Raw genomic sequence first — 23,837 nt, forward strand, 5'->3', positions numbered from 1 at the left:
AGAAGGACTCCTGGAAGTTAATGACCATAATAAATCTGGAAATATAAGCCTTAGCAAAGACAATGCATAAAACTGACATAATTTGAAAGTGTAACTGTAAATGGTTCCTGCTACATAAAAAAATGGGTGGGTGGTAGGGCGGGGAATGAAGTTTGGAGAGAAGAACTAGATTGTAGAGGGTTTTGAATGCCTTAACTGGGGTCCTGGATCTAATTTGCTGTGGTTCCTTCATTTGTTTATTCATTCCTTCCTTCTTGCCACAACTGGCAGTGCTCATGAATCACTCCTGGTATATCTCAGGGGACGATATAAGGTGCTAGAAATAGAACACAGGCTAGCCACATGCAAGGTAAGCAACTTATCTGCTGTACTATCTCTCCCGCCCTTTCTTCCTTCCTCTCTTCCTTCCTCTCTTCCCTCCCTTCCTTCCTTCCTTCCTTCCTTCCTTCCTTCCTTCCTTCCTAAAAAACCTTTCTGGTCTTTATTTTTGGACCTACTAAGCAGTGGGCAGGAAGCCTGGGGTTCTCTCTGGAAGATTCTTGGCCAACTGTGTCAGATGCTTCAAAGCTAGGAACTCAGGAAGCTGTGCTGCTTGAGCTCTGTAGTGCTGAGGACCAGAAGGGTAACCCTGTGATACTCAGGGGCTGCCAGGACAGCACCTGGTGATGCTCAGGATGCTACACGGTACCAGGGACCAAACCCAGGTGGGTTGCATAAAGGGCATTTGTTTTAAATCCCCTGCATGTGTCCTATAGTAGTTTTTCCAATGAAGAGTTAAATGGAGAGATCTGTGTTCTGAATTGGTCACTTTGATAGGCAGAATTTTTCGAAGGAAATTCTGGAGATAAGAGAGACACCAGTGTGGTAGCAGGGGGGACAGAAAAAGAGAGTTTTGGGTTGGAGAGATAGCTCAAAACGCTGAGTATGTGCTTTAGATGTGGGAGGCTCAAGTCTGATCTGCACTGTATCATCCCCCTGAACACCATCAAGAATGTTATCCCCACTCTCAATATAGAGCTTGAAATAGTTTTGTGTGGCCCCCAAACCAAAACACAAAAAACAAACAATGCTCCCCCCACCCAACTAAAAAAAAAGGTTAATTTTAAGAACTACAGTAGAGATGACAGATTTTTGTGGCTAACAGGGTGTAGGAAGTGTGAAGAAAGAGACTTTCCTGGTTTGGGAAACTGGGTACGTGGTGATCCATTAACCGAGAAACAAAATAAAGGCAGAAATGGAGGCAGAGAGTATCAGTTTCTTTTTGCAGGAGCCCCTATTTAGTATGATAACTTATTTTCAGTATGTTCATAGTAATTATTTTTTACTTAAACCTTCAGTAGCTTTACCAAAGCTCAGAGTACTTGACATATATCACATTATGTTATGTTGTGTATAAGTGTATGAGTTTTACAGTACATCCAAGAATGTATACATTTGTAAATACCTTCATCCTGGCTGGCTTCAGCTCTCTCCAACTACATCTCAGAATCTCTTTCCTTTCCATACTTTGTCTTCTTATTGATATCAATTTTGTTAATATTCTTTCTCTGAAATATCTGCTCTCAGTTCTATTGTATTGTTTGTTTGTTTTTGGGCTACACTCAGTGGTGGTAAGGAACCACACCTGATTCTGTGCTCAGAGGTTGCTCCTGGTGGTGTTATGGGGACCACACAGTGGCAGAAATTGAACCTGGGCCTCCTGCATGTGAAGCTTGTGCTCCAACCCATTGAGCTACCTCTCTGGCACTCAGTACTCAACTTGTGTGTGTGTGTGTGTGGGTGTGGGTGTGTGGTGAGCAGAGGGAACAGACACAGTTGGAAGTGTTCAGGGAAAACTCCAAGGCACATGCACTATCTGTGTTACTAGCTTTCTGGCCCATCATCTCTAAATTCTTAACACATGGGGGTTATTTTCATTCTTCATACTGAAGTTCAAATGTTACCACAAAACACATGACTGTCTCTCAGTTATAAATCCACTACTGCAATCTGTATTGTGGTGCTGGAGCTTAAACTGTGAAAACTACATTTCTTTTCCAGCTGGCTTCATATTCTACAGTTGGTTGCACTGGGATCTTGGAAAGCAAAGATAGAAGGGACTGGTGTTGATTACTGTTTGATTCTTGTTTTCTGTCACTGTCACCGTGGCAACAAAAACTGGCTTTTAGTTTCTGTTATTTTTTTGACACTCTTAGAATCTGCAGTTGGGTCCTGGTCTTTCCGTTAGAGGACTGAGTTCTAGATTCGGATTAACCTTTCCTTTCTACCTTCCCAAGCTCGAGTGGTAATTGCTTCCTGCAGTTTATTAGCTCTGTGGTCTCTCAGTGTTTCCTTTATGCTTTTCCAGGCTTCTAACACCCATTAAACTTATTCCCACATAAAAATCTCTTTGCATTATTTCTGCTTTTAAAAACTGCTGGACCCTGACAGTTAAAATGATGATTTATCTCTGGCTCCTGATCAAGCTGCTTAATGGCCATGATCGAAGAGACTCAGAAACAAATCTCGGAACCCAGTGGCTTTTAGGAGAAATGCATCTAGACCCTGCAGTAGGTTACTGTCGCCGGGCGATTCCAGGGGGGAAAGGGTGCTGTCCCTCCACCTGCTTCCCCTAGGCGGCTCAGTGGCCGCCATCCTCCAGAGGCCATTGAACAATCAGGCTTGTGCCCTCAGTGATGAGACACGTAGGGTCTCAGGGGATGAGGGTAGAGCCGGTTCTTTCCTCCCCGTCCCAACAAGACCTGAGTCGCCAACCACTAACAGCCTTTATGGCTCCTGATCAAGCTGCTTAACGGCCATGATCCAAGAGACTCTGAAACAAATCTCGGAACCCAGCAGGTTTTGGCAGAAATCCCTCCAGATTTAAGTGTTAAAATTTCAGAATTTCAAAAAATCTCGCGGCCACTACTGCAGCCACGTGACATCATGTTATTCATAACCAGTAATAGAAAACAAATTGTTTACTGTTGCCTTTTCAGCAGATCTGAGTGTTGGAGTAAAATCCCAAATAATAATGGTGGGTCTGGTGTCAAAATATTGAATATAATCAAAGTAGAGAGAGAGTGATGTGGAAATCATCTGCCCCACAGGTAGGGGGAGCGTGTGGGATGGGGGTATACTGGGGTTTTTGGGGGTGGAGAATGGGCACTGGTGAAGGTACGGGTGTTTCACTGTATGACCGAGACTTAAACCCAAAAGCTTCATAACTGCGCTCACAGTGATTCAATAAATAAAATTATAAAAAAGGAAAAAAAAAGTAAGGTGGAGTTTATGCCCAATTCAATCAGCTAATCAGTGGCTGAATAAATAGCAGAACTCCAACATAAAAAAAAATAATGATTTGGACTTCTAGTCAGTTTCTCTCTATTATACTGGATCTCCATTGACTTTCTACTTCTTTTAAAAATTTCACTTTCTCAGTTATTTTCTACACCAGGATATCAGGATCTTTTTTCCTTTATCACTCTACCCTTAGTGTCTACCATGGTGCCTGGTGCCTGGCATACTGTAGAGACTGAAAATTTTAACTTATTTAACTATAATGAATAATGGTAATTGACTGCACAAAATTGCCATAAGTGAGAAATTCTTCAAACCTGTTGGCTCCAGGACAATTTATTGCTGAGCTCTAATAGCACAACTGTTAAAGGGAATCAAGCTTGGCTTATTCCTTTAAGCAGCTGAATGAAATGCATTTTCAAACTTAGATTCACCATCATTGAAAAATAAGATACATAGTCTATTTGCTGTGAATTCTGCAGTTGCATAACTCCACACTTTCCATAGTTGTGGATGAAAATGACTTACCTTTCAGGGTTTCATGAAGACTGAGAGTTGGTTACAGGTTAGAATCTTAGCTGTCTTGGTTAGTAAATAATAATAATAATAAAGAAAGTTATACAAAAAAAGAAAAAACATTTGTAACTTGTGACATCACTTAAAAGCACTTACTTGGAAAGTACAATTTTCTCTTAATTTTGTGATACGGTTCAAAAAAAACAAAACATGTAGGGCCAGGGAGACAGTACAGCAGATAAGGTGCTTGCCTTACATGTGATCAACAAAGATTTAATCCCAAGCACCTTATATAGTCCCCCTAGCTCTCTACTAGGGGTGAGCCCCTGAGCACAGAGCCAGGAATCTGTGTGTGACCCGGAAAACATAACAAAAACAAAAAACAAACCAACAATAACCAAAAACAAATCAACCAACCCTACACTGAATAAAACAAACAAACCAAAAAACAGGTGAAAGGATCAGCTTAAATTTCACATGTAAGAACTTCCTGGGGCTGAAGAGGTAATACGGCAGTAGGGTGCTTGCCTTGCACGTGGTTGACCTAGGTTCAATCCCTGGAGTCCCAGACAGCCTCCTAAGGACCTCCAGGAGTAATCTCTGAGCACAGAGCCAGGAATATAGACCCCGAGCACCACCGGTTGTGCCCCCCTCTCCCTCCCCCAAAGAAACAATAACAAAAAGAATTTCATTAGAATCTGAAAATATATTAGTCTTTTATTTAAATATTACATATTTTAATATATTACATATGCAAGATACTAAAATAATTTTTGTTAAATAAAGATGAATGATTAGAAGACATTCATTTCTATGGTGAAATGCAGAACTATTAACTTTAAAAGGAAATTTCCATTGCGTTAATTAAAAATGTGTTAGTATTTCTTTCCTTTTTTCTTGGAAGAAAAAATATTCCTTTTATTCTTCAGGTTAATTAGGTCACCAGGATCCTAAAATTCAGCCTTTGTTTTTCTTCTTTATTGATCTTGAACCCCCCCCCTTTTTTTTAACATATCCACGACTATTGCTTCTCTTTCAAAACTCCACAGAATCTATCTGAATATCTGTTCAAGCTATCATCTTGTTTTTCTCATGAGCAAATTACCAAGAACTCATGGTTTTTATTTTTCTTTATCAGTAGGGTTTTTTTTTTTTGCCTTAACGTTGACATTTCTTTCAGACACTAGATTATGATTCCTTCTGGAAATTCTCCTCTTTTATTTTTTTTTTTTGGACACTGAACACTGTTTCTTCTTTTCTATAAACCTCTATTTCCTTTCATTTCATTCATGATCTCTTCTTCCAACACTCTAAAACAAAGTTCTCCCTAAGGCCATGGCCTCTTTTCTTAGAAAACCTTTTCTTAATAAGCTTTCCCATTAACCCTTACATTTTCTGAATTTCTAACCTGTATTTTCAAATGCTAATAGGTCATGTCTACCTTAGGTTCCATTTGGTATAGGAAACACAATGTGTCCAAACTCACCAATCCCTCTGCAAAAAATGTTTTCAGGAATTTTTTTTAAGCGTTTAAACATTTTCTCTTACATTTTTTAACTTCCTTTCCAAGATTTGAAATCAATCACCAAAAACTTTTTATTCTTTTTGTTTGCAGTCACGTTAATTTCTTGTGACGTTCCCTTCCCATCCCGTTATAATCTCCTCCATCACTATGGTCAAAGGTATAATCATTCCTCTCCTATGATACCACAATGAACTCTTTTTGTTTGTTTGTTTATTTTTGGGTCCCATCTGATAGAGGTTAGGTGTGTGTGTTGGGGCGAGGGGTATCTAGGGGGAGAAGAGGAGGACGATTTATCATGTGCTCCAGTCACTGGATCTCTATAGCTTACAACCATACACTTCAGCTCTCAGCTGGAGTTATTATGGTAGTTTCTTCCTAAAATTGATGCTACTTGACTCTCTTTGAGCTTTTTACCTAAACTGATGCTAATATTTTCGTAATCAAGAATTTCTATCAGCTTGCCTCTGATACAAATTAAAAATCCTAATAGAGCCTTAAACATGTTTTTTGCTTTCCCTCCTGCTCTTTTGGTATTACAAACATAACTTTCATTTCTATAGCTTAGTATTTAAGAGTATGGTCTGAAATGCCAGACTTCTAAATTTGAATCTCAGCTTTTCCTATTACTGTTTGACATGGACAAATTTCTTAAACTTTCTGTGCCTCGGTGTACTCATTTGTAATATGGAAATAATAAACTTTATAGGGTTATAAAAATTATATTCAAGTGTTTAGAAAAGTACCTGGCATTATAGTAAACTCTGGATATTGTATTTCATTGAACAAGTACTTTCCGATACTTAAAAATACATATACATGCTAGACACTCTTCAAAGTACTTGGGGAAAATACCAAAGGGGGAAAAAAAGTCCTTACCCTTGTGAATCTCACCTTCTATAATAAAAATAATAAATATTAAAGGTTCATGATCCTGTTACTGGCATACCCTTTTCTTGTATTATTAAAAAAATACCAACCTTTCTTTACGATACACAGCAATGGTATCTCATCTCTTGAAATCTTACCTTAGAGAAGGTTCTCATCTGAGCCCCTACAATTCTCTACACCTGAATTATAGCACTTATTACATATATGTACTCTATCATTTATTTTAATAGCAAAGTAAAATATTATGGTTACTTGCTCATGTTTTTGTAATCTCCCTTGATGGAGTATTTCATCTGGTACTGTTCCTACTCATCTTTGCAAAAAGTAGCACGATGTACCTGCATCCAAGCACACAGTAAACAATTAATAAATATATCTTGAATGCATTTAGGTAAAGAATTCTTTTTATAATCTCTAATTTACCTTTGTTAACTAAATTCATCATCTTTAATTGCAAATATAACAAATTTAAAATATAGAACACCTTATTTTTAACTGAAGATATCAAATACCAATCAAATATTTATTTTCTACTTAGTTTTATATATCACCATCATTTAGCACCATATTTACTTGGTTAATTTTTGTTTTTTGTTTTACTATGCATAGTCTCTATATACTTAATGTTCTGTGTTGACACAACCTTTTAAAAGAGTCCCTAAATTTTTACTGAAGGAACCACTGTGGATGAAGTATCTGTTGTATTGCTATGGTCAGTACATTTTAAAAAATCTTTCTTTTGTGAATGAAAACCCAGATACTCACCTGCAGTTTATTGGCTCATTACTTGTCTACTCTTCCACTCTAATCATAAACTTGAATTTTCATGGTATCTAAAATAAGAAGTTAGTTTTTCCACTACCATTATCAATCATCTTTCCCCTAAATTTGGAATTCTCTAGCTATAAGTACAAAAATCCAGAATAACAGCAGAATTCCTCCAATTTTCTTACCTCTATTTTTACAATGCTACAGTATAATGTATTAAACCACATTTAAAATAATCTTTATACTACTTAACCTTGTGAATAAACTACTCTTTTATCTAAGCAGGCCTCATTAGAATGACAATCTTTTCCTTTTCAAATAACAAGTCCAACACAATGGTTTTTAAATAATGATCAAGGATTTTTTTTTATTCATTAAGTTTTTAGTATCATTACAGAAAATGTTATGGTACAGAGTTGTTTAACATTATTTTTTCTTTGCTTTTGAATTCCACATGAATGCTGGTAACACTAATATCTGTACAAGATCAGTCTTTGATTTTATTTTTTTTCTGTACAATTTTAAATGTATTGGTTAAAAAGGCTGTCAGCACTTAAGGAAGCAATTCCCCCTCCCCAGTTTGTTCGAATAAAAGGTATCCAGTTACTGCCCAGGAGTTCGGTGCCATTAGGCTTCTGGGTGAGAAACTTCCCTGGACACTGCAGGGGGTAGTTCTCCTGGAGGCAGGGCAGAGTCTCCACCCAGCCACTCTTCTTTTGGCACTGTGCACATAAACACGAGATACATGATAAAGAACAAGCAAAAGCTCTCTGTAAAGCGGTTATGAAGCATACTAAGAAGGGAAATCCAAGTGTTGCCTACACTAGTATAAATAAGCAGACAGCCTTGATTTAAGAGCATAAGTAGTCGCGTATTTTAAAGATGAGAAAAACACAAGTTCTGCAGGCACCTACTGCTGTCTACTAAAAGCTATCGCTATCAGACCTAGCATTGAACACACAAAGCAATTTGCGAGAAAGGAAAAATTTGCTTTGATATAATCAGAATAGAGTTGTCTGTTAAATTTATTTTTAGGTGTTTTCTTTTATTTAAAAGGTATTTAAATTCTTTTGAAATATAGTTCAAGATGTTGACTATACAGATCAACTTTTATCCAAATCAGAAAAACTAGCTGTGCCGTTGCATATTACAGGATACAGTCAATGATATGTGGACATGCATCAAAGCTTTCTCCCACTGCAACCATCATAGCCGGCCAATGACCATGACGTCCACCACCTCGCCTTTGTGAAGCTCCACATACTGTTCTGTCTTTGGAGGTAGCATCAATAATCCGTTGGCGCTGCGCATGCTCATCAGACGGCTGCTCATCTGATTGCCTAGGAAAGAATACTCTAATTACAGCACCAGAACAGGTACAGTATGTACTTGGAATCCTTGTAGTTCTTCAAAAGGACAAGTGATCAAATTTTCTACTGCCTTTTATAGCAGCCACACCACTGAATCTTACTATCTTTTCAATAAACTTTAAAAAGAGACACTATACATTACACTTAAAAGAACAAAATCAGATTTTTTTAGCATTATGCAAAGTGCCACAGAATTTCTCAATTTTTAATGAAATGTCTGTGTATCTGAAAAGTGTGACTTTTAAAACTATAATAATTATTTATACAGAGCAATAAGAATAGTATTTACTAAATAGCAGACATAAAAATTGGCAGGCACTTAACTATCTTATTTAATTCTCACAGAAGTTGAAAGAGTTGAAGAGTTGAAAGAGTTGAAAGGTTAACTTCCCCAGGGTCCTAGATGGTGGCTAATCTGAGTTCTAATCTCAGATGGCAAAGCTCGTGCACTCAGTCACTGTATAGGTCACATTTTCACTCGATAAGACCTTTGTTTAGAGGGTTACATGATTTTTCTGGAGTCTTATCAAAAGTTAGGCAAAACATAACTACGGAAGTTGGGAATAAAAGTTTGATGTTTAGTTGCCAGAGCAATAGTATAGTGGGTTCAGCTGACCGACCTGACCTGGGTTTGACCCTGGCAACCTATATAAACTACAGGGTACCCTGAGCCCTGTCAGGAATAATTTCTGAGTACAGAGCTAGGAGTAACCCCTGAACACCACCAGGTGTAGTTCAAACACTTAAAAAAAAAAAAGAAAAAGAAAAAAAAGGAGAGAAAAAGTTCAATGTTTAAAATTTAAGGTTTAATAAAGGCTATCAAGAATTAGTCTGTAATTGGGCTTTAATTTCACAATAAGGGTGGCATAATCAATGTACTCTCATTTTTGTAAGACAAAATTTCTGTCTAGAATTTATAAGTTGAATAAATAAATAAATAAATAAATAAAACCTGTCCTGAGGCTAGGGATGTGGCTCAATGACAGTACATACTTTGGATGGGTGAGGTCCTGAGCTTCCAGGCTTAGCACCATACCAAAAACAAGAAACAAACAAATAAACAAACAAACATCTCTGTAATTTGTAATTCTAGATTTGTATTTCAAATGTTCATCCAGAAAACAGGTCTGCATGGAAAAATTAAACTTTCATTAAATCTTTATTTTCATTTTTTAGGGAGTTTTTTCATACTTAGAATAATATGCTTGGATTTGTGGCCAGGAGTGACTACTGTTGGTGTCCAGGGGACCATATGCAAATGCTGAGAAATTTGGGTCACCTGCATGTAAGGCAAAACATTTTATCCCCTTTACTATTTCTCTGGTCCCTATTAATTTTTAAATTCTTGTTATGTTTTATGCTATATGATTTAACAATAACAATATAACTCATTAAATCTTTCAAAATGGAAAATTACAGAATTACTAAAAGGAAGATCTATATGTATTATGTGTATGTTTTTTGATGAATTATATAATACCTGCAGGAGTGAATGACTAACCTGTACTTTGTGCCCAAGGTAGTGGTTCTTGGTGATGCCAAGTCAATATACACCGATGGTATTCTGGACGAGGATCCAGTTTTACATCACATGATAACTAGGGAAAAAAAAAAAGAAAGGAAAACAAACCCGATTACCTAAACACTTCTTAAAATCAGAATAGGGAGGTTGTATAAAGAATATAACAAACATACAAAATAGCTTTCTGCTGCTTTTCCTGTTATGATGGAAAGTTAGTGGTTGTGTTGCTCTGATGAAAAAAGGTAACTAATAAGTTGGTACTCATAGTAGAGAAAAGGAAAATTTTAAAAATACAAGTTTTTTATGAAGTGAAGCAAGGAAAGCCTTTTCAACAAGTGATGGTGGGAAAACAGGTCAGCTACATGCAATCCCCCCACCCCCAGTAAATAAACTCAATCTCTTTCTAATGCCAGGCACAAAAGTCAAACTAAAATGGATTAGAGACCTTAATATCAGACCTAAATTCATAAGTACACAGAGGAAAATACAGGCAAAACTCTCCATGACTCTCCATTGAAGCTACAGGCATCTTCAAGGATGAAACATCACTGAGCAAGCAAGTGGAAGCAAAAATAAACAAATGGGACATAAATTCAGAAGCTCTATACCTCAAAGGAAATGATGACCAGGATGCAAAGACAGCCCATGGAATGGGAAAAATTATTTACTCAACACTCATCTGATATGTATCTAAGAAATTTAAGGCACTGGTAGAACTTTACAAGAAAAAAACACATCCAACCCCATTAAAAAATGGGGAGAAGAGATGAACAAAAACTTCCTCAAAGAAGAAATACACCTGGTCAAAAGGCACATGAAAAAAGGTTCTACATTAATGTCCTATCATCAGGAAGGTGCAAATCAAAACAATACTGAGATATCATCTCACACCTCAGAAACAGCACACATCAAAAAGAACAAGAACAATCAGTACTGACATAGATATGGGGAGAAAGGGACTCTCATTCACTGCTGGTGGAAATGCTGATTAGGTCCAGTCTTTTTGGAAAACAACATGGACATTCCTGAAAAAACTAGAAATTGAACTTCCATATGACCCAGTAATACCACTCTTGGGAATATACCCTAGGAGCCCCAAAGCACAATGCAGGAAAGTATTCTGTCTGCATTTCTATGTTTGTTGCAGCACTGACCTCCCATTGTACATCGATTTGCTCGAGTGGGCCTAGTAATGTCTCCATTGTGAGACTTGTTGTTACTGTGTTTGGCATATTGAATGCATCACGGGTAGCTTGCCAGGCTTTGCCGTGCGGGTGAGATACTCTCGGTAGCTTGCCAGGCTCTCTGAGAGGGGTAGAGGAATTGAACCCGGGTTGGCCTGGCCGGCTGCGTGCAAAGCAAATGCCCTATTGCTGTGTTACTGTTTGTCACAGCCCCATTCACAATTGCCAGATCTAGTAATAATCCAAGCACCTGAGAATAGATTAGTGGATAAAGAAACTATGGTACATCTAAACAATAGAATAATGCATAGCCATTACAAAAAAATGAAGTAATGAAATTTACTTATACATGGGTGGACATGGAAATTATCATGCTGGGTGAAATGAATAGAGGGAGAAGGACAGACAGAATGATGGCGCTCATTTGTGGAATATGAAAAAAAGACAGTATGAGACTAAAACACAAAGACAATAAAAATGAGGAGTAGGAGGACTGGTTCATGGTAGGAAGCTTGCCACAGCGGGGTGTAGTTAGAACAAAGAAGGGACCACTATGACAATGACAGTTGGAAATGATCACTCTGGAGAGGAACTGGGTACTGAAAGGAGTAAAGTGATATTTAAGATACCCTTTCAGTAACAGTATTAAAAACCTAAGTGCCTAAATGGAAAAAAGGAAAAAAAAAGGAGAGAGAGGGAAGGAAGGAGGGAAGGAAGGAAGGAAGGAAAGAATGAAGGAAGGAGAGAGGAGAGAGAAAGAGGGGAGGGAGGGAGGGATGTCTGCCATAGAAGCATGCTGGGGGGTGGGGGGTAGAAGGGCAACGGGAGATGTTGGTGGTGGGAAAAATGTACACTGGTGAAGGGATGGGTGTTAGACCATTGTATGACTGAAACTCAATCATGAACAACTTTTTAACTGTGTATCTCATGGTGATCCATTACCAAGAGACACAAATTTTACTTTTCAAGTGTAATTTTATGAGTTTTGAGGATAGATGCCTCTGATCTAGGAATTGAGAAATCAAGTAGAATTTTAGCATTAAACAAAAAAGTAAGTAGACCTAAACAAACAACTTCGATACTCATTTACTGAGGCACTGTTTAGCCACTGTTAAAAATATACCTTAAATAAAAAATTTATAGGACCTTTTTGTTTCTTTTCTGAATATTCCCCTAGTGTAGCAGTATTATTACAGCGAAGAAAAATTGTCTGTTTGGAAAATTAAACCACTTTGGTCTAGCCTTCACTGGTATTAAAATAATTCCTTTCAATTAGTCTTTGCTACAGATGGCATCTTCTACATCTTTCTAACAAAGATAAGATTTTTTATAATTAGCAACTTGAATTTATAAACATGATATAGACTGATGAACCAATAAACCTGGAGATATTTTTAAAAATCTGTCTCATTAAATTCATGCCGAAATCTGATAAATCAAAGTGGTAATGTTTTGATAGAAGGGGTCTAAGAGGTATTCCTTGAACATATAATTCAGACTGTAGCCCACCAAAGTAGTTCAATATAACTGGAAATAAGACATTCCAGTGGCTAAAGAGCAGTAACTGGACCTTTGTATTAACTCACGTGATAAGTACTATAGATGTTTAGATACTTATTGATTGATATACCAGTGATTCTAATTTTCTTGTGTAAAATTTACCATGTAAACTTATTTTGATATTTGGGCAATACTTGTCAGTACTCAGGGATTACTCCTGTATCTGCTCAGAGATCACTCTTAGCAGTGCATGGGAGACCAAATGGGATCTCTGGGATCGGATGGACTAAACTTGGATTTCAGTTGTGTAAGGCAATTAATTGCCTTAGCTATTGTACTATATCTCTGATTTCCTTAAGTTTACAATATAATTTTAAATTTACATCATAAAATTTAACATGTACTGTATATACTGGTATGAATTGGTTTCAAATTCATTTTTCAAAGTTCCTATAATCCTATTTTATCTTTCACTTCTTGATGTTATTATGATTTAAGTTTCGTATTACAAATGGTCAGTTCCATGATTTAAATATATTGTTAATTAATAAATCATCTTATATAAAGTCTTATATAAAGAAATAATCTTTTGATGATCAAGGATGGATACTACCATAGTAAACAATTCTCTATGTAGTTGTAAACATCTTAACAGTTTTCAAATATAACTATTTTGTTGTATTCCTTTTATTATACTGTTTATGGCATCAGTCAGGAAAAATCTATCATGTTCATACAGAATGCAGGACAGTAAGGCAAGAGAAGACTGAAAGTTGACAAATTATAATAGCTTAGTAATGTTTCAAAGCTCTCTCTCTTAGGACAGGCTGACCTGAATTCATGGGAGAAGAAGGCATTGCCCTTCTCTTAATCACTGCTTGAAATGAGTTATTTCAGATAGGTTTCTACATAAAATAGTGCTATTTTATACAGCTGTTTATTAACAGTGCTAAAACAGTGCTGTTTAAGATCTTTACAAAGAATATTGAGGAGGTGTAATATAGGGTAACATTTTATGGAAAAGTTTGGTCAGTTACTCTATTTCATGGGCTGGAGCAATAGCACAGCGGGTAGGGCGTTTGCCTTGCACGCAGCCAACATGGCCGACCTGAGTTCAACTCCTCCGCCCCTCTTGGAGAGCCTGGAAAGCTACTGAGAGTATCTCGCCCGCACGGCAAAGCCTGGCAAGTACCTGTGACGTGTTCGATATGCCAAACACAGTAACAAGTCTCACAATGTTACTGGGCCCGCTCCAGCAAATCGATAAACAATGGGAGGACAGTGATACAGTGATTCTATTTCATGAATTGCAAGGATTGTACTTCTGATTATGTACTAAAGATCAGTATTTTTGTTTTCTTGTTTGGTTTTTGGTCCATACAGGGCTATGATCAGAGATTACTCTTGGCTTTGTGTTCAGGGATCACTTCTGGCTGGGTTTGGAGACCATATGAAGTCTTGAGGATAATGACCTTGTGAGGCATGTGCCTCACCTGTTGTCTCTTCAGCTCCTGAAGATCAGTTTTTCCAACTTCAATCATAAAAGAACAAAGCACAGAGCAAAGTGTTTATTTTTAATTGATACTCCTCAGAATAATCGACATCAAAGGATGATTCTTTTGGTACTAACTTTTCAAAGTCATACAACATTAGCAAGATAGTGTACTAGTGAGAGTCCAGCAGTGTGAGTTACTAACACAGGATTTACACTCTATATCACTTCCCCAGAATGGTAAGAATTTGGAAAGATCATTGTGACAGCCATTATGGAGAATATTGACCAAAGGTGGCCATACAGCATCTTTGATGGTCAGAAAACAGATAATGAGATGGAAATGAATAAGGTTATGTTTAAAGTGGCACTTAAAAAGTTGTGGGGGCCCGGTGATCATGAGCTTCTACAAGCATGGCTCTGGCATGCGGGTACCAGGACATTTTTTCTGAACCACGTGGCCACGTAAACTGCTGCTTTGCATTTCCTTATATGCAAAGTGATCAATGGAAAGTAAATCATCCAGGATTTCTCCCTGAAAATCAGGCTTGAATGGTGGTGGGAAAATCTGAGGAAAAGATAATGCCCAACCGAAATGCATCTGGACTGTGTATTTAACTATGGTGCTATTCCACCCTGGGAGGGGAAGGGTGTCTGTCCCTCCGCCTGTCTGCCTCTGTGGTGGCGACACGGTGTCCTGCATTTTTTAGAGCCTAATGAACAGCCAGGTATGTGACTGCATTGACGAGGCATGTGGGGCTTCATGGGATGGGGGGTGGAATTGGCGCTGTTCCCTGCCATGACAATGCTCCAGGTTGCCACCCTCAAATGCCTCCTCTGGCTTCTGACTGACCATGAACCCAGAGGCACACATACTAATCTCGGAACCCAGGAGCTTCCGGCAATAATCCCTCTAGGTTTTTTACTAAAACATTAGAATTCTAAATTCTCGTGGCTGCTATTGTGGCCACACAACATCATATGCTCTTCATAATCAACATTAGAAAACAAATTTTCTAATGATGTCTTTGTGGTAGGTCTGAATGTTGGGGAAAATTCCAAATAACAGTGGTGGGTCTTGTGTAGTAATATTGAATGTGATCACCGGGGGGGGGGGGGGGGGAGAGACAGAGAGAGAGAGACCGAGAGAGACAGAGAGAGAAACAGAGAGAGAGAGAGTGTAAAGTGGAAATCTGCCACACAGGTTGGAGGGAGTGAATACTGGGGTTCTTGGTGGTGGAAAACGTGTACAGGTGAAGGGACAGGTATTTGATCATTATATGACCAACCGAGACTTGAACTGAAAGGCTTTGCTACTGTTCTCATGGATTTAACAACAACAACAACAAAAAGTTGTGGGGGGTAATTTGGCGAACTGAAAATAGGAAAGGGAACAGCCAAGCATTTTGTCAATTCATTTGGATGGTTCTAGTGACACTTTAGGAGAAAGGAGTTCTACAGATTCTTACACCAGTGCTCAAGTCTGGGAGTTGACAGGAGTGAGGAATGTACTAACCATGGTCCAATTTCAGAGCACTACCTCACTATTATTGTCAGTCCAGTGTTCTTTTTACAGATGGCAGATGTTAAAACAGAAATAAGAACTACTAGAGCTTCCTAGAGCTAAAGAGAAGTCTTTTTTTCTTATAACTGTGAATTTTTTTTATTTCCCAACTTTAAATAAGTCTATAAGAATAGTGAGTGAGCAAATTCAGTATTACTGGTCTATATGTCAAAGTTTGTGACTGATCTGACTTGACCAGTAAGCTTTTTTTCTGGTGATTCTCTTCATTTTTCATTTAATTTAAAGACCACCATTGTAATTATTGAGAAACTCCCATAAAATTTTGTTTACAGAGGTATTTAGTAAAATTTTTACTAAAATTTTAAGAAAAAGACTTTTTTTTAATATACTGGTCTATAACAATCTCAATATCTAGGTCAATGCTAAAAATATTTGACACCTATACTTTTCATGATGGTTTTATCCTACATATCATCAGAATAATATTTATATTTCTTCCTTCTCTTCTATGGTTTATGTTCTTTCTTTGAACTATAATTAGAACTATAACTAATTGTAATTAATATTTGAATTAATTTCAGAGTTCTTGAAAGTAAGCATTTGCACATGGAGGAAACATGCTAAATACAAGCAAAAGAATAACACTGAATGCCTGTACTACACTATATAGAAAACCAAATAAAATTTAATTGAAGACTTAAATGTCAAACCTGAAACTCTAAACTCATAGAATAAAGCATAAAGGAAAAGATTCTTGACATCAGCAATGCTTTCTTGATATTACAACAAAAAGCACAGGTAATATAATAAAAAAATGAAAGTAAGACTATATCATACATTCATAAGTACTACTGCAAAGCAATAAAACAGTCAGCAGAATCAAAAGGCAACCTACATACTGGGAGAAAATACTTTCAATCTATCTAATAACAGTTTAAAATCCAAAAGATAGGATTTCATATCTCATAATTCACTTGAACTCATAACTCAAAAGGATCTCACAAGTGAATAGTGAAAAACAAATCTGTTGAAAAGTAAGGAAATGGCTTAAACATTTCTCCAAATAAGACATGGTCACCAGGGGATGGGGGGTGGGGGGGATGCTGGGACCCGTGGTGGTGGATGATGGGCACTGGTGGAGGGATGGGTACTTGATCATTGTATGACTGAAACCCAAGCACAAAATTTGTAAGTCTATAACTGTACCTCATGGTGTTTCACTAATAAAAAAAGAAAAAAGACATGGTCACCAGCTATATAAAAAAAGGTGCTCAACATCACAGGCTACCAGGGAAATTCAGATCAAAACCACAATGAACATCACCTCATACATGTTAGGCTATTATGTAAAAAATACAAAATAAGAAACACTGGCAAGGTTGTAGAGAAACTGGAACTCTTTTTACACTATTGGTAGAAATGCAGACTGATAGAGATACTATGAAAGTTTCTCATATTAAAATAAATCCATCATAATTCAGTAAGCCTCCTTTGAATATATGTCTATTCTTTTAGTATGCCTATTATTATTTTAATAGTCAGGAGAGAATTTTTTTTTTGGTGGTACAGAGGATTGAATCCAGGGCATTGCATAGGCCAGGCAAATGCTCTACTACTAAGCCACATCCCCCCCACAAAATATCTCTAAGTGCTGGAACATATACACTGCATGTGGGAAGTCTGGCTTTGATTCCCAGCACTGCATGATCTTCCCATGGAAATAATCCAAATGTCCATTAAAAGATAAATGGATATGGAAAATGTGGAATATACATATAGTGAAATATTATTCAGCTTAAAAAGGACATTTAGGCTAAAAGACACATGAGAAAATGTTCCACATCATTAATCATCAGGGAGATGCAGATCAAAACCACAATGAGGTATCACCTCACACCACAGAGACTGGCCCATATCCACAAGAACAAAAGCAACCAGTGCTGGCGCGGATGTGGTGAGAAAGGGACACTCCTTCACTGTTGGTGGGAATGCCGACTGGTTCAGCCCTTCTGGAAAGCAGTATGGATGATTCTCAAAAAACTAGAAATTGAGCTCCCATTTGACCCAGCAATACCACTCCTGGGAATATATCCCAGAGAGGCAAAAAAGTATAGCCGAAGTGACATCTACAATTTTCTGTTTATTGCAGCACTCTTTACAATAGCCAGAATCTGGAAAAAACCTGAGTGCCCGAGAACAGATGACTGGTTGAAGAAACTCTGGCACATTTACACAATGGAGTACTATGCAGCTGTTAGGAAAGACGAAGTCATGAAGTTTACATACAAGTGGTAGGTAAAGTAAAGGTAAAGGCCCTCCCGTTGATCGTCGATTTGCTTGAACGGGCCCAGTAACATCTCCATTGGAGACTTTGTTGTTACTGTGTCTGGCATATCAAATACTCTCGGTAGCTTGCCGGGCTCTCCGAGAGTGGCGGAGGAATCGAACTTGGGTCGGCCATGTTGGCCGCTTGTAAGGCGAACGCCCTATACACTGTGCTATCGCTCCAGCCCTTGCTAGGACAAATAACTGTCCTTATGTAAAGTACATAAAACAGTTAAACTTACAACAGCAGAGAACAAAATGGTGACTGCAAGGAACAGAGGGGAAGAGGAAGAGAGGAACTGTTGGATAGATATCAAGTTTCTGTTATGCCTTTTTCAGTCAGTTCTGGAGAGTCACTTGAAAACACAGTACCTATAGTTAACTTTTTCTATGATATAGAAAACTTGTGAGAAGCCCTCTTACCATGAAATAAATAAAATCACATAAAGTTACCTGTTTCTGGTCCATTGAGTCCTGGTCTTAGTCTTAACTCTTTTATGGAGGGGAAGGTTGGGTCATACACAGATATGCTCAGGGTTTATTCCTGGCTCTGTGCTCAGGGATCACTTTTAGAGTGACTTGGGAGACTACATGTTGTGCAAGAATATAACCAGGGTCAGCCATGTGCAAGGCAAACATCTTAAACCCTGCACCTGTACTATCTCTTTGGCTCCTTGCCTTTTTCTGAACTTTCAAAAATTATGAGTGAGGTAACCTAAAAAGTGAATAGGTAAACTGCTGTCCTTAAGAGTCTACATAGGTAAAAGGACTTCTTGTCCTCCCACCCACAGAGCAGGTATAGTGGCAATCAGTGTTAAGGTGCACCACTTACAATCTACTGACCATATGTCATTACATATGCATACCCCAATAGATTTCCAAATGGAAAAAATTAGTTACTTTGAAAATCACAGAGAAAATGAGGGAAGAAAGCGAAGGGTCCCCTTTTCCTCCACTGGAAGTAAATATAATTGCACTTGCCTCAAAATTAATGTATAACATTCTAGAAGTTGTTTGGGACAATTAGGAAATAATATCTATTCACAATTATTAGGCTTTAGCTTTGGTTCCTGATCACTGGAAAACATTACCCTGGCTTTGATGATGGTTGGCCGAGGATCCAAGATGCCCTGCATCTTTCTCAGTGCAGGCACAACAAAGAGATTGCAGGTAACCACGGCTGATACAGGATTCCCTGAAAGTCAACCAACAGAAATTTATAGCACGTACACAAAAATTTTGCAAAATCATTATGTCTGTCTATATTTTCAGGTATAAAAGAGACAGAAATGACTAATAACTAGTCTTCCTCTTTTGAATCACCGTGACCCTCAAAGGTTGCAGAAATTAAGCTACAGTCATCCATATGTCACACAGTGTAAACATTTAGTTCTACCAGTGAAACATAGGAACTTCTGCTGCCTGTTTAATTCCATTTATTTCTACTTTCTAGAGGGCCATACTTACAAAAGTTACTAATAAAAATTGGCAAGTGTTAAAGCAGTTTCCACATGTTGTTTTCCCCCCCCCACCAATACAAAATTACTACAAAAATCAGATAATAAAATAAGCAAAGTAAATTCATTCATAATGCCTCCTACCCAGTTATTTTTTTAAATTAGAAGTACTTAAAGATCAATGTACCCTCAGTTTTGGTATTGCAACCATAATATGAGGGGGTGAGGGGAGAGAGAAAGTGCCCATCATAAAGGCAGGTTGGAAGGGGCGTTGGCAGGAAGGTTAAGGAGGATATTGGTGATAGGAAATATCTGGTGGAGGGATGGGTATTGGAACATTGTATGACTGAAACCCGATCATGAAAGCTTTGTAACTGTATCTCACAGTAATTCAATAAAAAATGATTAACAACATTATAAACCAAATGTGTCCCTTCAAATTACTATGTTGAATGTTTACCCCCTCCCAATGAGCCTATAGTTGAAAACAGGGCCTTTAGGAAGTAATTAAAGTTATGTGAGTTAATAACAGTGAGGTTCTAATCAAACAGAAATGGTGTCCTTCAAAAAGGAACAAATATTGGGAGTGTATAAACACAGAAGAAAGACTTTACCAAGACCATAGTGAGAAGCTGGCAATTTATCTACAAGCCAGGAAGAAAGAACTCAACAGAAACCAGTTTGGCTGCATCTTTATTTTATATTTTTTTGGACCACAGCTGGCTGTGCTCAGGGATTATTTCTGGCTTAATGCTCAGAGATCACTCCTGGGATCAAATTGAGGTCAGTTCTGTGCAAGGCAAGAGCCTTACCTGTTATACTATCTCTCTGGCACAGGACAGCATCTTGATCTTATATTTCCAATCCCTAGGACTGTGAGAAATTAACTTTTTTTGATGTTGTAAACTAGTCATATAGTCAGTGACATTTTGTTATGGTAGCTTATAAAAAATACCAAGTTTTTTTAAAGATATAAGAAAATATTGGAAATCAGTTTTTTTTCTCCAAGATGAAATCTGAGTGTGTTATACACTTTAAAGGAAAAAAATGGTGGTCTATGGAAAAAAACACTGGGCAGAGAATGATAGATTTAATTTCTTGTGTGGGCCTGTTAAATAACCAAGGTTGTGAACCTGGTGAGTTTTAAACCTTTACTCACCCACAAAATTAAACATTTGAACTAAATAATTTTTAATGCCCAGTTTCACTTTATTAATACTTTTTATAGTGTATGTGAATATAAGTATATATAAACTTGGAGCAAGGATGGACTATTTCTGGGTTGCCTTGGTCTCACTCTGTGTTGCTAATTGTAGCAGATGAAAGTAAAAGACAATGATATATTTAGTAAAAACCGTATCTTTAATTTTCTTCTACAGACAAAAGTAGTGACAATCATATTTTTTAAGTCATAAAAATGATCAATGATACTATTATTTCAATTTAAAAAATGACTTTCCAACAGAATATCAGATTCTTAATCAAGGGAATTTTTTAACAGTAACAAGGGAATCAATTGCTTTTCCCTTGTTACTGTTAAAAAATAATTGCAGAGATCCTGTAACTACTCCTTCATACAATTAATCTACAAAAAGTTATATGCTCTAAGAAAAAAGGATTAGAAAAACCATTACCAAAAAACTTTATATAGTGGTTATTTTCAGGGAGACAGAGATCACTGATACCATTTCTTAATGTTCATGTGTCTTTTACAATGTGTTATAATTAATATTCAAGTTTAAAAAAGAACAAGTAAATACCCATAACTTTCGTTTTGTTATTTTTCTTGTTTTTTCTTGGCTATACCTGGTAGTGTTCAGGTCTACTCCCAATGATGATGTCGCATGGGGAAACATACTATACTGTTCAGGGAATAGAATGCAGGACTCCTAAAGCATGTTGCTGGCCCTGGCATCATAACTTTGAAACTGATTTAAAACTTAGGAGGGTTAGTAGTGGCTTTAAATGCATGGCCCTCGGGAAAGCAGAAAACAAGCTCACCCTTAAAATTCTCATAAAAGGGGCTGAGTTCTTCAATTTGAACATGTGTTGTTGCTGCCCTCTTTTGGTTTCTCTCAGGTTGAGCACAGAAAACTTAAAATAATAGGGCCAATTTGAAAACCGGTTAATTATCACTTCTTTGGTAAACCAACTTCCTTAGCAATTGTGAAAAAGACTCCCACTATAAAATTCTTTGTCATAAAGATACTTTGAATATCTGTAAATAAACTTCATTATATATATATTTATACTACTGATGGGCTCTAGTTCAAGTCATATATACCTTGCAGACAAAATTAACAATCTCTTCTAGGTAAAATGAAGCTAGAAGAGAATCACAAGTCTTTACATAATGGTCTTCTGAGTATCTAAAGATATATTAAGGGGTCCAAGAGATTCCATACTGTAATTACATTGTAAAGACTACTTACATATCTTCTCTCAAAATTTTCTATTTGTAGACATCTTATCTCTTCTATAGTTACACAAAGGAGGTTTAAAATGTTCTAAAAATTTCTCTTACATTCTTACTATTTATTTTTAAATATTTATTGATATAAAAAATTAGAGAACTATATTAGGAACCCATGTGAAAGGAATAAGTCAGTTATTTTCTGAAGGGATCTGTGCCAAAGATAAAGAGACTAAGACACCGGTACATATTGGAAGATAACTTTAAAAATTGAAAATTTAAGTTAGATCTGCAAAATTTCTAAATTACTTTAAAATTAAAAGTAGTAATAGTTTTAAAAGTATGGTTTTAAAAGCAGTGACAAAAAAAGCAATAAAAAATGGAATTGAACAAATATTTGTAAACTAAACCACTTTCCTTTTTTGACAATATGAACCCATGGAAATAAGGGTGGGGTCAGTCACAGACTTGACTGAGAAGCAACAATACTAGCAGTACTGCCTGGAATATTAATCTTCCTCTATCCCCTTCCCAGTCCAAATCTAGCAAAGACCAAACGTGGCTTTGTATTTTTTTGTTCAAGACTTACATGAGTAATGTAAGGTCATTGGTCCCTTCATTATATTATTTCTAGCTGTGGGAATTAATTAGATTGCTAATTTTGAACACATTTCCTACAAGGAGGTTTCCTAGAAAATCGAAAGTTAGGTAACAGCTAACCCTTGGTTATCATTCTATGGTTTATACTGTTTTAAAAAGAAACTTCTCTTAACTTGCACATCAAACAATTAAGTAGATATTAGCCCCAGTTTATACATGAAGAAACAACATCAGAATGTTTAAGTTATTTGTTCAAGGTCAAAATCAGGTATTTGGACAGGGAAATTACCACCTAGGATAAAAAGACCAAAAAAAAAATTGGATAATTTTCACAGAGAAATTAAAAAGAAAAATGGATTTCAATTATTCTTACCTGGTAGTGCAAAGATTATTTTTCTTACACCATCAATATCCAAGGTTGCAAATGTTGTTGGCAGGCTAAAGAGAACAAAAAGTTGTTCATTACATGCTACTAAGTAGAATGATAAGTATATTAATTATCCCAGTTTTGTTATATGGCACTCAATTCAGATCATTTATTAAATAAAAAGACTTCCTGTTAACTCTTAAGCCAATCTTAATACTTAAGTCAATCTTAAAATCTTTATACTCTAAGTTATTTCAAAAGCATTAAAATAAATCTGTTTTTAGCATCCTCCATTTTCAAATAACAGAATCTTTTTTTTGTTGTAGCTTAGTTTTCTCCCCTTTACTGTTGTGCCATAGAAGCCACACTCATATTCTGGAGTTTATCTTTCCAGTTAATAATGTCTACACTATGCTTTTTTTTTCTTTTTCTTTTTTTAAAATTTTTATTAGTGAAACACCATGAGGTACAGTTGTAGACTTACAAGTTTTTGTGCTTGGGTTTCAGTTATACAATGATCCCTCCACCAGTGGACCCATCCCTCCACCAGTGCCCATTGTCCACCACCAATGATCCCCGTATCCCCCCCCCCCATACCCCCCCCGCCCCCCGCCTCCGTGGCAGGGCATTCCCTTTTGTTCTCTCTCTCCTTTTGGGTGCTGTGGTTTGCAAAAGAGGAATTGAGTGGCAATCATGTTTGGTCTAGTCTACTTTCAGCATGCATCTCCCATCCTGGCAGGATCCTCCCAACACCCTTTACTTGGTGCTCACTTCTCTCTCTGAGCTGCCTTTTCCCCTAGCATGTGTGGCTGGCCTTCAAGCCATGGAGTGAAACTCCTGGTACTTATCTCGACTATTCTTGGGTGTTAGTCTCCTATTCTGTTACTTTATATTCCTCAGGGGCTGGAGCAATAGCACAGCGGGTAGGGCATTTGCCTTGCAAGCGGCCAACATGGCTAACCCGAGTTTGAGTCCTCTGCCCCCTCGGAGAGCCGGGCAAGCCACCGAGAGTATCTTGCCCACACAGTAAAGTCTGGCAAGCTACCCGTGGTGTATTCAATATGCCAAACACAGTAACAATTGTCACAATGGAGATGTTACTGGGC

General features: G+C 37.2%; 1 protein-coding gene across 19 annotated transcripts in view; it reads right to left on the reverse strand.

The window, feature by feature from the left end:
• Positions 1-7,297: 7,297 nt before the first annotated feature.
• GPHN (gephyrin) overlaps positions 7,298-23,837 on the reverse strand; it is a 475,981-nt gene continuing 459,441 nt past the window's right edge. For 13 of the 19 annotated variants that reach the window (XM_056133400.1, XM_056133398.1, XM_056133395.1 and 10 more), the window contains 4 exons: positions 22,738-22,802; positions 18,986-19,089; positions 9,848-9,944; positions 7,299-8,316 (listed from right to left, as the gene is read on the reverse strand). In XM_056133400.1, coding sequence (XP_055989375.1) covers positions 8,183-8,316; positions 9,848-9,944; positions 18,986-19,089; positions 22,738-22,802 — 400 coding nt within the window. In that variant the 3' untranslated portion in view covers positions 7,299-8,182. Of the gene's footprint in view, positions 8,317-9,847; positions 9,945-18,985; positions 19,090-22,737; positions 22,803-23,837 lie in introns of all 19 variants that reach the window. The other 6 variants (XM_056133406.1, XM_056133404.1, XM_056133402.1 and 3 more) reach the window with 2 other exon arrangements.

This window comes from Sorex fumeus, unplaced genomic scaffold (assembly GCF_029834395.1).
Source record: "Sorex fumeus unplaced genomic scaffold, SorFum_2.1 ptg000098l, whole genome shotgun sequence".
NCBI lineage: Eukaryota > Metazoa > Chordata > Mammalia > Eulipotyphla > Soricidae > Sorex > Sorex fumeus.